General features: G+C 34.9%; 1 protein-coding gene and 1 long non-coding RNA gene across 2 annotated transcripts in view; both read left to right on the top strand.

Moving 5' to 3' along the window:
* The window catches only part of COL11A1 (collagen type XI alpha 1 chain), a 138340-nt gene that overhangs the window by 97300 nt on the left and 26877 nt on the right, over window positions 1-14163 (top strand). Inside the window, exons 42-49 of the mRNA XM_035332976.1 lie at window positions 4295-4402; window positions 5684-5791; window positions 6846-6899; window positions 8989-9042; window positions 9761-9868; window positions 12808-12861; window positions 13797-13850; window positions 13954-14007. Of these exons, the coding sequence (XP_035188867.1) occupies window positions 4295-4402; window positions 5684-5791; window positions 6846-6899; window positions 8989-9042; window positions 9761-9868; window positions 12808-12861; window positions 13797-13850; window positions 13954-14007 (594 nt within the window). The remainder of the gene's footprint in view (window positions 1-4294; window positions 4403-5683; window positions 5792-6845; window positions 6900-8988; window positions 9043-9760; window positions 9869-12807; window positions 12862-13796; window positions 13851-13953; window positions 14008-14163) is intronic.
* Window positions 3193-4050, top strand: LOC118170607. The gene is made up of 2 exons (XR_004752798.1): window positions 3193-3706; window positions 3770-4050. It is a non-coding gene; the product is annotated as an uncharacterized LOC118170607 (long non-coding RNA).

Below are 14163 nucleotides of genomic sequence, written 5' to 3'. Positions count from 1 at the left end.
AACTATATCTGAAGAACCTGAACTGTTAGAAGATGAAACAAAATCAAGAAAGCATAGACCAAAATAGTGTCTTCAAACTAAAGGTCATGTTATCATTTTTTGTTAAGGGATGCCCTAAGGCTGGACTAACCTTGCAAGCAGATGGTTAGCTCAGGTGCAATGAACTAGAACTCTTAAGAGCATGCAGTAACCGGACAGCTCAAGCATACCTGACATTTCAGCACACTTCTCTTACTTAGACAGGATGTCCACACAGTAACTGTGTAAGAACTATAATAGTTCATATATATGTGTCATGAAAGGCTGTGAGGAAAAAATCCTGTTTCATGATGGTTGTCTATATTCTGATATACCTGTGTTTGAATATAAATTCAAATGTTCCCTGTTTTTCTACTTCTTATAGAGTATGTCTGTTAGTGTTTTAGTTTAGAACATCAGTGTATTTTTGAGGTGAATGTCTTTATCATTCCTACTTACCATGTTTTGGTTCATATCATGGACCTCTCTTGGAGCTCATGAACTGTATTCCTGTCATGTGAAACTAATTTGGAAGAGAAATTCCAGGAGCCCTTCTAATAAATTCCAGGAGCCCTTGTAATACACACCAGCTTAATAGTTCACTGTCAGAGTAGAGTCAAGTGTGAAGTTTACTCCAGAAATACACATAGCATGGGTATCAGGAGCACATTACCAACTGACTCATTTTACAAATTCATGCCTTTGGGGCCACACTTCCTGCTAAGGTAAGCATAGTCGTAAAAGAATCATGTAGGAAGCTCAGAATTATTTGCAAGTGTTTTTTTTTCTTTTTTTTTCTTTTTTTTTTTCTTTTTTGAGATATATGTATAGTTGTAGCAGAAATAATGGGCAAAGTGGAAAGAGCTTGAAGGAAAAATATTTTTTCTGACAAATTTACTTTGAGTTTACTGTTGTGCAAAACAGGCCTCTTGAGGCAGAAACAGCACCACGCTGACCTGAAAGTACTCCAGAAGTCCAGTGGTGGTTTTTTCTCCTATTTCATCCTTAATTACTAACTTCTTGTTTTGAAATTGTTTTTCAGTGAATAAGATGCATAGATGTCCTTAATACAAGTTTTCAGTACGTCTGCAAGCACCATAATAAAAACCACAACAGCTTTGTTTTTTTTTTTTTCCCCAACATTTCGTAGCAGACTGTGAACATTAAGTAGTCTTAAAATATTTTCCCATCTATTTTTAGCCAACAGAGGGTGCACGCAGAAGTGTAATTATAATGGAGTCTTCATTTGCCATTTATAAGAGGAAGAGAATTCATGCCACTGAGTGATTTTCCTCCAATTCCCTGCCAATACCATTCGCTTTTAACTAGCATATATGGTCAATTATATGATTTATTTGGCTAGCACATACATCTGCAGGCATACCAAACAAATGACTGCTCCAAATAGTGTGCATGCCAATTACTATGCTTAGAGGGATTTGGACAAAAGAGAGAGATGCATGAATGCACTCCAGAGCATTTTTTTTTCCTTTTTTTTTTTAATTTTTATATTTTTGTTTGCTTGTTGGTTTATTTTTCTTTTTTTTTTTTTTTTTTCCTTTTTGGTTCTCTCTTATCTGCTATCTTTGTCCTCTGTTTGTTTTATTCCCTTTTCACACTACTATATGGAATGATGAATTCTGATGAGAGAAAGCTCTTTGGAATGTCAAGCAGTCATTTTTCATTAGCCAATTTAGGGATAGGATACCTAAAATGGACTCAGAATTTGCCAACTAAAGGCTACCCAGTTACCAGCATTGAATTGTATGGAGTTATCTTCCTCTGTCTGATGAAATTTTTCAGTCATGGGAATGTTCACTTGTTGAGCATTTTGTTAACAATCAGTAAATAGTACTGTTACGTCCACGTAATGTGTACAAATCTGTAATTACATATCTCTCCACAGAAGGTGAGATAAAAACAGTCACTAACGAGCTTATAGTCTGTATAAGAGAAATACACAACAAAGCATTTCATTCACTTCCATTCTTCAGAGGTTTTTATTAAAAAAAAAAAAAAAAGGCCACAAATTGACAGAAAGATGAGAAAAGAAGACGCAAAGATGTGAGTAGCACTGAAAGATCACAGGTTAACAGGGAGTTTGGTAATTTCATAGCGGAAGTGACCTAAACCTAAAATGCTTTTCTGAGTTGTGACTATAATTGAATGTGTTTTACTTTGATCAGAGACTACACAGCCATTCTCACAAATAAGAGGATCCTTGAAAACAGAATGCGAACTTTCTGTTCATGTCTCATGTGGAATTTAAGTATGGCAAATAAAAGTGATGCAAAAATGCAAGTGAAAAGTTGGCCTAGTAAACAGAGCTACTAGAAATTGTGGCTACTGATAGGGTCTGCTGTCGAATGTAAGAAAGATCCATAAGTTACTTTCCCTTCTATTTTTCCCCCTCTATTTTTGCATTCTGCTGATGAGCTGACCTAGAATTGTTTAGCTTATGAGATCTGACAGGATCAGAGACCATGGCAGTATGGCTGCAGGGCTGTGAATTGTTCTTGTTGAATTCACTGAAATTGTAGGAAGTGAAATAACAGAAATAGGATTCAAACCTAGGCAACCACCCAGACTTTCAAAAAAACACATGGAAGGATAAAGTCATCCAAGTCCTGCATAAATACTGCTTGAACACTAATGCAAAATTAGATCTAATTTGATAAATTAGATAATTTGAAACCAACAAACAAACAAACAAACAAAAAAAAACATTCAGCGTAACTGTTCAGCATTCTGTTCTTTGGAGCAGTTGTTCAGCAACCTTTATTTTCTGCCACAGTAACCTGGAGGGAAAAACACCTTACTATGTAACCAGTACAAGTTATAATAATGGAGTAAGTCCAGGAGATATATGCCATATAGGCCCAAAATTGGGCCTCATACATGAAAGCACTTTTAAGATTCCAGTGTTCCAAGAGTCAGCAAATTCATTCTTGCTGAAACGTGGAAAAAAATGGCTAGTCAGAGCCTCAGGCTACAATATCTGTTACTTATCCATTCCATGATGTACCACACCAGTTTAACAGTTGGGAAAGTGAAATTATCAATAACTTTAAAGTGTTAAAAACTAGTTCATAAGTGTAAAGCTGAAAAGCTAGAGAAATGCTAGTACAGAAAAATAAATAAATAAATAGTGCCCTATTGATACAAAAGTTGTAAATGATTTAAAATATCAAATATGAAAATGTAGAAGTGTATAGGACAGTTCTCTTTGTTTCATAGTTTCCAGTAGGTCCACAAATTTCAACGTTAACTGTGTTGCTGCTAGTGAAATAGTTTAGACTTTTAGCCACAAGACTAGCCGGTATCTCAAATATAATGGAACAGAATACTCAGCTGTCTTTCTTTTCTTGCTGCCATAGCTACTGGAATTGCAGTAGGAGGAGAGTGTATAGCATCCTTAGTGTCAAGACTTGCAAAGCTGGAATTCCTGTTAGAGTTCTTAGCCATTGGCAGTACTAAAAAGGCACAAAGAAGCTCTGTCGTTCTCCATGCTCTGTGCCTATGCAGGAGACCATCATGTTTCTACCTCTGTACATGCTGGTTTTTGTGGAATACACAACTCCAGTGTTTTTTCTACATACACTTCTCCTTTCTCCTTTCATTTGCAGTATTATGTTTTAAAATTTATATGTGCTTATCTGAAAATACCAGTGCATCCAAGCCTCCTTTTGTGGTGGTTTTACCACGCTAGGCAGTTGAACACCACAACCGCTCTCTCACTCCCCCTCCTCAGATGACACATCAAATTAGTCATTATATTTGAAATTTACACAAGTGAATTGAAAGGCAGAAACATATTGATCAATGCAGCTATGTACAGTACAATACCTGATGAACATTTAGGGTTGTGGTGTAGGTTAGTTAGTTCCGTGTTTTCATATGGTGGGTATTCTTTCATCAAGATAGTATGTTAATGTATTTTGGAAACTCACAGGGAGAAAAGATCTTGGAAACAGGCTGAAGCACATTCCTATTATGATGAACAAATACAGGAAGAGGTAAAAAAAAAAAAAAATCAAATCAGTATTGAAGAAGAACTATTAACTGCAAATTTCAGGTTAGTTCTTTCAGCTTTTGCCTTTAATTGTACACATGCTGAATGTGTACCCTTCTACCAACTGTGAAATCTCACTGAGCAGCACAGGTATTCTCCACTGTTGGCAAAAGATGTAAATCATTGACCTGAGTTATGAATACCACCAACAGCTATCAGGGCTACATCAAAATTCTCTTATTTTTATTATTTCTTTCTTTCCAGGGTTCACCAGGGGAACGTGGAGCAGCAGGCACTGCTGGTCCAATTGGTCTACCAGGTCGTCCTGGACCTCAGGGTCCCCCAGGCCCTGCAGGAGAGAAGGGTGCTCCTGTAAGTAATCACAGAGTCATATTAAACTGGCATAGCACAGACTTTTCATTACAGAACATTACTTTTTCCCACTATGGTATTAGCCTATTAAATGTGTCAAATTAATTAAATACTAAAACATTTATTGTGATGCCCTCTAACACTCCAGAAGGGTTAAACTTGTTATTATCACAGCAGTGAGTGATTATAATAAGAAAGGTTCTCAAATCAGTCTTACATTTAAATTTTGTATCCAGCCACTCTGCAGTAGAGCACAAGTACATTTGTCCTCAGCTTCCATTATTATTTAGCATAATTTTCTGATACATTTTCTACCATTTACAGTTTCCTACCTGTTGATTTTTAAAATGTTTTTTTGTACTCATTATTGAAACACTACAGTCGTTTCATCCTGCCATTTTCATTTCTAAGTTTGTTTCTTTTGTAATATCCCTATAAATATTTTGATCTTCCTTCCTTCTCTCATTGAATACATTAAGAGCATTTCAGATAATGTGAAACAACTGATAATAACCTTTGGATGTACACGTTCAGTTCTATACTTATATACAAATGAGTTTTATATAGCTTAGAGAAATACTGAGATAAGTTGAATTATTTACAAAGTCAGTTTTATGGATGTTTAGGTAATATCATTTTCCTTAGTTTTTCTAAGTTCAGTTATTGGAACCTCAGAACATGCTTTCCTAAAATGAAATCATGTTTTAGGACTCTGCATTTTACACAGCAAAGAAAAGGCAAAACAATCAGCAGCAAATGCATAGTAATAATAATAATAATAATAATAATAATGCCAGCAATTGTTGAGAGCAGAGGCTTTTGTTACTTGAAATTCCTCACAAAACATATTTTTGAGGAAGTCAGGTTTCAGAAAATATGTATCTGTATCACAGCTGTGAACCTGCATTCACTCATATGTCAGAGTTGTGACATCTTTAATTTTTAATTTGGAATTAATTTACCTATTTAGTAATCTCGTTACAGCAGTATGTCTAAGCTTATATGTTCTTTTTAAAGATTTGTATTACAGAGATGACTGTATTGTTGCATTTTCTGATGACTGTAAATATTAGTAAACTCATTTTCTAGGTGTGAGAGACAGGAGAACATAGGCATTGAATTCACTGCTGCTTCTCCTTGAATAGAGGACATGGTGTTATCTTGGAACATCTTTTGGGTGGGGTTGGACTGTATTTATGTATTGCTAATGTGACTCACTGCAGTGCAAGCTTTGTTCGTCTCCTGTGATAATGTGGATCAGTTCCTTTTCTTCAAAACCAGGGTGAAAAAGGTCCTCAAGGTCCAGCTGGACGTGATGGAATACAAGGTCCTGTAGGACTTCCTGGTCCTGCTGGTCCAAGTGGTTCTCCCGGTGAAGATGGTGATAAGGTGAATCATTATAACTGGCATTAATATAGCTGTGAGAAGGTTTGTAAGTACAGTTTTCTGGTTTCAGCTCTCCTCACAATAAATACAGCAACTAAACAACTCATTCCTGCCCCTAAGACTCCCCCAGTACACTGAAAATTAAAAAACAAACAAACAAACTACAACCTTCTGTTATCAGATGTCTGAGTGACAGATGTCACAGCAGACTGAGATTTGTGTTAAAGAGCTAGAAAAATAACATTTATCCTGGCAAAGGAACAAGGATTAAAGTGTGGCAAAATAATTCAAGTCACATGATTTCAAAATTGATTTTTGCCTATTTAGAAATTTGGTCTATGGAATGAGTAAGATTAAATGTTCTCAATAATGGATGGTGATTTAGAACCATTTGTAATAGGTTGGGGCTGTTAGAAAAATGTACTTGCAGCAGAGATACTCTGTTAACTTCTGGCAGAATTCAGGACACAGCACCTTTCAGGATCATCCTGCATGCTTGTTTGATCCCGCACTGTATTGTTAGTTAACATCGTGTATAGGTAAAGACTGAGGCTTGTTTTTATAGTGCTATAGTGTTATTTGTCCCACAAAGAGTATTTTCTGTGATTTTTTTTTTAATCGTATAAAAAAACTTTTCTTCCTGACATGTTTTCCTAGCAATGTGAATCATATTAAAGTTTTGAAATATTGTACATGGCAGTAAGAAACAATTATTCAGTCACATACAGTTAGATAAGCCTGCAAATCGCTGTACTGCTGTTAAAAGTTCATATTAAAGGTGAAGAACACAATTTCTGTTATTTAGAACTTAGTATCACTGTACTTCAAAGCTACATCTTTTGGGCCTTTGCAGTCTAACAGTTAATATCTGGATTAATATGACATACTGTTGAATGATGCAGAATTGCCCCCTTAAGGCCTTTACACTTGAAACTGCAGCACACAACACAGAGTAATCATATCAAATGGAACATTTAGAGATACTGTGATTTTGGTGTCAGCTAAATGTGAAGGAGGCCATTCTAAACAGGAACTAACTTTTAACTTCCAATTACAGGGTGAAATTGGTGAACCGGGTCAAAAAGGTAGTAAAGGTGACAAGGGAGAAAACGTGAGTAGCAAAATACTTTTTCCGTTTTGTTTTTCATAAATAAAAAGTATTTATGTATAGTTTTGTATATATGTTAGTATAGTTTTGCTACCTCAATAAACAGGAACAAAGACACATTTTAAAATGCTTCTTCAAAATAATGTTGAGTTTTAATAGAGCATTAGAAATACTAACTATAAATGCAAATGTTTAGTATCTGTCATGTTCCTTGAGCCTACAGAATCATTAAAAAGTAAATGGGTTAAACTACATTCCTAAGCACTCTTCCTATATCATTTTAATTTAACCATTTTGCAGTTGAACTTGGAGAGCCCAAGAGTATACATTGTCTTACTGTGTTGAAGCTGACTCTCTGGATTATGTGACACACCCAACTTTAGCTTCTTAGCCATAATGATGAATATGAAGACTTAGTAGAGAAATCTGTTAATACAGCTTAAAATTATTTTTAAAATACCTAATTATTGGAGAGTGAACTTAACTGGTTTCAACATTTCAGAACAGCAAAGACCTCACATGAAATGGCTTATACAAGTTTTCTAATACTATCACTAGGCCCATCAGTAAACCTGGACTAATTAGGCTTCTACTGAGTTCACCTGAGCTGTTTTTGAACTTCAAAATTATTTCTACAGCACTTCCTCTTCCAAGCTTTTCCTACTTTAAAATTTGAAGCAAGAAAGAATCAAATTTGTTTTTAAAGATAGGCTTGTCTTTTTCAACTATTTATGTGAGAAAGACTTGCTTTTGCAGTTTTCAGGGCTGAAAATACATACTATTCACAATCCTATTGTATTAGATCAAATCACAAGTGTTAATAATAAACTATTTGCAAGGCCCTGTAATATACATATGGATGAGAGAGCAGTTCTATTATAAGACCCATTTCTCCAAGAAATATACATGTAACCAAATTGTTGAACAAATCCTGCTTCATACTGAAATTAGTCTTGCATAATCTCTTGCAGTTCTGATCAATCTCTCTCCTTTTGCCCTCCAGAGCAGTGGAAAAGAGAGTCTGAGCATGTGTCCAAATAACTTTTCATTAGTCAGTATTAAAGTACCTTCAAACAATATTTTGCATCAAAATGAGTATCAAATGAGGTTAAAAATATGTATGTCTTGTTCTGGGCCCTATATGGATACTAAATGAAGGAAGAGGTAGAAGCATCCTGCAGTGTGTAGAATAAGGGCATTCCAATATTTTAAAAGTCGACCACGCTAATTCCCTTCCTCATGGTAACCATCCCAGTCAATAGGAGCCCTTTAATTTAGATATGTCACAATACAGGCTAGAAAGCTTTGCTTCTCCTTTTGCCATGATATATGTAATATATATGTTAAGGAAAAATGAAATGAAAGGAAAAAATGGAGCTCAGAATAAAAGAGAAGGAATACATAGCTTGAAATTTCCAACTCCCTAGAAAATGAGATGTTCTAAAATATGCATAGAACCCCAAAAAAAGAAATGGGCTCTGAAGTACCTTTTCCTAATCTCCGTGACTGAAAAAGATTAAGTTCTTCTGAGATATTTTTTCTTCTCATGAAAAAAAAGATTTAATATCAAAGGGAATGTGAATCCCAGTGCTCAACAGAACTTAGCATTCACGTGTTAGATTTTTCTCATGCCTCATAGGTGTCAAAATAAACTTTGTACCGTCACAAAAAACATTTACGATTTCATAAATCCAATCCAGACAATAAGTATTTTATTTAATGGAGAATTGTTTGGTAATACTTCAAAGGTTGGCATTTTCTGCAGAAATCTCATTGAAAGATCTGATATTTCTAATTTTGAAAAAATAGTTTTCATCTTCATTCAATTTTGCAGAGTCTATTTTAAATATTCTGAATCATTGTAAGTGCTTACAATAAATGTCAGTTTAAAGTTTATTATAGACATGAAAATCTGAGCCTTTGAGAGCTAAATAAACAATGCTTGTTTGTGCTGAATGGAAAAAACTTATGAATAATACTACGTTCTCTATGGAGAAATGTAGAAACATTTGATAGTGTTTGATCATGCAAATAGATTTTCTATTAATCTCATTCCAGATGCCATAATTGCTAACTTTTCCTTTTGTTGCAGGGTCCTCCAGGTCCGCCAGGACTTCAGGGTCCTGTTGGTGCTCCTGGTATAGCTGTAAGTAGTTTGTTCAGAGCAAACCACAATATTCCTATAACTCATCTGATACTTAGAAGTTCTGAGAAGTGCATGGTAATTTGTGCTCCTTGCTCAGGAAGAGACATCAAATCACTGTTAACTGCTGTGTCCTTACATTCAGTTGTTTATTATAAACAAGCTTGCAAATTTATTACTTGATTGGCAGCAGGACATAATTTGAAGAAATTACTAAAAATGAAATAGTGTAAGTAATGAATAGGGCCAATCCTTTCAGCCAATTTGTTTGACGTTTTTATAACAGTCCATAGTTAAATCAGTTTGATACTAAATGCATTTAAAAGAGAGCATCTCTTTTTAAAATATACCTAGAGGTTTGGTTTTTTGTTTTGTTTTAAGTTTTGAATTCTTCTGCCATAAATGTTGGTAGAGCTATATGCTATTCACATTTTACTAATATGTAGGTGTTCAATACCTACATAAAAAAGTTTACGCAGATTTGAAAGTGAAGAGGTATTCAGGGAAAATCCTTGTGAGACTTGTAGTATTGTTTGACTTACATCAAACCAAGCTGGTATTCTGTTTAACAGATTTAATTCAATCAAGTTGGTGTACATGCATTTGTAAAGATATTAGGGCTGATTCTGAGCCCTCTCTTAGTTGTTTTACCAGTGGTATCACAAGAGCTTCTTCTGTTATCAGTCCTCTGATATTTTTGCTTTTTGCTCTGTCCAAATAGGGAGGTGATGGGGAGCCTGGCCCAAGAGGTCAGCAAGGGATGTTTGGGCAAAAAGGTGACGAAGGTCCTCGAGGCTTCCCTGGCCCCCCAGGCCCCATTGGATTGCAGGTAAATTCATTTAATGTTTTACCCTCCACCTGTAAGAAGCCTTATTTATGTGTTAGAAACTGAATGAGTATTATCTTCTGTTAAATGCATGGTAGTATTGGTTAGTAAGAACTGAAAGAACCCATATTCATACAGTTCATGCACAAATAACAGATTTAATGCTGAAGAAGATTGGTAGGATGCTCTGAAACTGAATTCCTGGCAACTGTAGGCTTTAGAATATCATTCAGTAATTCCTTTGTTTATTGAGTTTTATCAAGAGCACTTTTTTCCTGGAGATACACATTTTAAAGAAGAGATTCAACCTGGAGTATTTAATGTGTCCTAATCATTTTCCACATTTTCAAAATAGGTTTTGGCAATGTAATATGTTTCTCAATAATATACCATTACAGCCATCATTTGTGTTCTGAAAGATTAGCAGAACTCAATGAAGTTTATACACTGCTGCCATCATTAGCAGTATACCTATAGGTTCACATTTCTTTCTCTCAAAAACATTGAAGACTTTGAAACTATTTTTTAATTCATGCTTTAAGTTGTAGTATAAATAATACAGGACTTTCCTTTGAAAATTGTAAAATGATAGCACTAGTGATTAATATATTAACGAATATGTCTCCTCCCAATCTACCAAGTGTGAACTGACTCACCTCGTTCAGTAAGCTAAACCTTAATCTGTACCTATGATTATTTTAAATTCTATTACACAATGTGGTTCACAAAACTTAGTGAAGTTTATAAAATATTGCAAACCTCCATGGAAGGTAAATGGTTTATTACTGCACTGACGTGTATGTCTTGTGTAGATTCATGTTGCCATTGAAAGTGAAACTTTTTTATTTTCAGAAACAATCAATCAGGAAAGAAAAATAATCCTAAATTTTCTTATGAATTGTTGGTTTTTACCATTTTAAAGAGAGTGAAATTGTCCTTTTTATTTTTCTCAGATTTAGGATACTGTTTCAGGTGATGTTTTTGGAAAGACTAGTATACTCTACCTTCCCATTTTATGTTTAATCAGCACAAAGCTACATAAACATAAAAATCAATTAGCTTGAGACTTAAAGAGAGGAATTATTTTTCTGATTCTGATTGTCTTTTATATATGTTGAGCCATGGACCAAAATGCTAATTGTATGAATTACCATTGAGAAATTAGGAGTTTCTTTTATCAAGTAATGCAGTTCTCATGGTAATAATGAACTATTGAGGAGTAATTTTCTCTTTCTTACAAATAATATTCCATGGTAATTCTCTTACATTTATTTCAAATAAATTCTAGTGGTAGTACTTAAATTGGGCGTTAAGGAGAAGTATTTTTGTTCATAAAAGTGAAAATGTGTTATTTTGAATATTTATTACCTTAACTATCAATTTGTTTACTGTTCAAAATGTATTTTATAATATTTTTAAAGAAGGGTATTTCTAACAAAAGGAGTAGAAAATCAAGAAAATCTGAAAAACTCTACTGACATATCTAAGTTATATCACAGTTTACGGCAATTTTACTTAAATATTGTAATATAAGAATGACAAGTACCTCAACAACATCTTTCCAAAAGGAATTGAAAAGACTCCCAAAATACCATGTCCAATAATGAATGAAATAGCAATTCAGTGAAATCAGTAGGAAATTTTCAATGTTAGAATTAGGTGTTCACTGAATGCCTTTTGAGAGTATATTCAAAGACAGAAATTTCAATTAAAGGTTTAATTGCCTTTGAGGTTTCATAAATCTGGCCTCTGCAAACAGTACAAAATGTGCTTTAAATTTAATATTTACATTAACGATTAGCATTATCAGGACCTGAGATTGTAACTTTTAAAACAAGCAATGGACAAACAAAAAAATCCAGTATTATCTGATGAGTTAACATTGGCTTTTTCATGTTGATTGTTTAATAGTAAATAAGCTTTCACAACAACCACAAAGCGCTAACAGGTCAGCCAAGTTTCCACTGTAGTAGACAACAGAGACATACATCATTTTTAGAAAAGGTATACCTCTGAATTTTAACAAGTCTTTCTGTTGTTCAGATTCTGTCAAAGTAGGAGGGCAGCTGAGAAATAGACGTAGTGTTGGCTATGTTCGTACTTCCTAATTTTTATACAGCTTTGTAGCAAAGATGACAAGTTGCCCTTTCCAATCTGGTTGGTAATATTTTGATACATACTTTGAAAGTAGCAGAACCCTGAAGATGAAACTTAAAACCAGACCTTAATATAATGTAAATCACTATAATGCTGTTGGACTCCTTGGCTTGATACAGAAGCCAAGTACCCTACATTTAGGATTGCCCAGCTTAGTGGTGATAGTGTTTTCTAGCTGGGGGAACATTATGCTAGGTATCAGTATTAGCATCATCTACAGTTTCCTTCTCTTGATGTTTGTTACTAGACAAACTTGGACACTTTGCTTGTAAGAATGTTTGCATAACGCAGTGCAATGCCTCTCAGCAGGATTCATTACCTCCACTGGACACCTTGCTAAAGCAGTTTTACGGCTTCCAATACTGAGGTAGCTTAGACATCTTTGCATGCCACTTCACTGTGCTGCATTGATCATGTTTTGTTGACATATATATGTATCATAGCATAAATCAAATTATCCAAACACCCACTTGGGTTTTGGATAATGATGACACTGTTTTTCAAGTCAGCCACCCTAGCATTTATGTGTGTCCATTTTTATTTTTATTTTTAATTTTCTGATTCACCTTGTTTAAACATCCCAGGACTACATATACATTTGCTGTTATGAAAAAATCATTTTATTTATAGATTTATTTATTACAAATAGGTTTTGTTGTTGGTTTTTTTTGTTCCCCCCTTCCCCAACCAAGTTTCACATGTATATATATTGTTTTATATTGATTTATATCTCATCGTTCCAGATACCCTACTAATAGTTTTCATATTTCTTCCCTGTGTTTTAGGGTCTGCCTGGCCCACCAGGTGAAAAAGGTGAAAATGGTGATGTGGGCCCAATGGTAAGACTTTGTCCCATTGGTCACTCTGGGGGCTATGAGTATCATCCCTATATTATTGTCTTTTCTCTGTAGCTCACAATTTGATAATCTGCTACTGAATTCATTGCCTGAGCATGGAACTTTTGTGCATTTTGAACTGTCTCTGTGATTTATTTTGCTTTCCTACATCCATCTTAACTCTAAGATAAAGATTTATATAACTTAAGAAAATATTCTGAAAAGTAGGTAGCAAAGCAAATGCCATGGTTGCCTGACAGGATAGTATCAAGCAGGGTCAGGAAAGAAAGAGAGAAGACACCACTGCACTGGAGAATTTGGAACCGCTTTTCTGAAATAGGAACTTCAGGGCATTGTACCATAGCATCAGGGATTAATGGCACTTTTTCCATGGGACTATAATTGTATGCCAAAAGATGGTAAATATTATTTGGTTATGTTTACTCTGTTTCTCTGGGTCATCTTGAGACTACATTCTTCAACTGTTTATGCTGTTATCACAATGCCTTTTGTGCTGGTCTTGACAGAATTGCAAGCTATCTACATTTTGTGTGTGCCTCCAACACCTTATGCCAAGGCTGCCTGCTTACTTACTGCCCATCTGTAGTCACCATGGTACAGTACGGTCATATAGGTGCTACCAGACAGATAAGCTACTCTGAGGTCTTTGTGCAGTGGAAGGGGTATGTAGGTAACACACAGGGAAACCAGTCCTCATGATTCCTAATCATTAGATCATTTTCAGCTCTTGTTCTGCGTATCTTGGATATTTTTGTGAATTCATGCAGTGGGCTGCAATCTAGCCCTGCTGTTGTTGTAGCACTCTGAAGATTAAAAGTCTCTTACAGATTGAGGATATTATTTATAGTTGGCCAAAGAAGCCACACTGGACTTTTATTTTATGATTTTAAATATACCAAATTGTCTCTTTGATACAGGGTCCACCTGGTCCTCCAGGTCCAAGAGGTCCCCAAGGTCCTAATGGAGCTGATGTAAGAATTAATCTATTTTTCTTTTAACATTGCTTTTGAAATTCAGTAATAAGCAATATATTTGGGGTAACTGTATTTGGAATAACATCTTGTATCATTGCAGGGTCCCCAAGGCCCACCAGGCTCAATTGGCTCTGTTGGAGGTGTTGGTGAAAAGGTGAGAATGTTGATTATGTCATACCTAGAAGGAGAAAACATTGGAATAGAATCATATTTTGATTCTTCTTTGGTGCTATACAGATATGTTACAGTTCCCAAATATCTTTCATTAATAATTATTAATAGTGATCAAGCTATACTTCCAATGGCTGAT

This window comes from Oxyura jamaicensis, chromosome 8 (genome assembly GCF_011077185.1).
Source record: "Oxyura jamaicensis isolate SHBP4307 breed ruddy duck chromosome 8, BPBGC_Ojam_1.0, whole genome shotgun sequence".
Taxonomy (NCBI): Eukaryota; Metazoa; Chordata; class Aves; order Anseriformes; family Anatidae; genus Oxyura; species Oxyura jamaicensis.
This window is presented reverse-complemented; position numbering and strand designations above follow the sequence as displayed.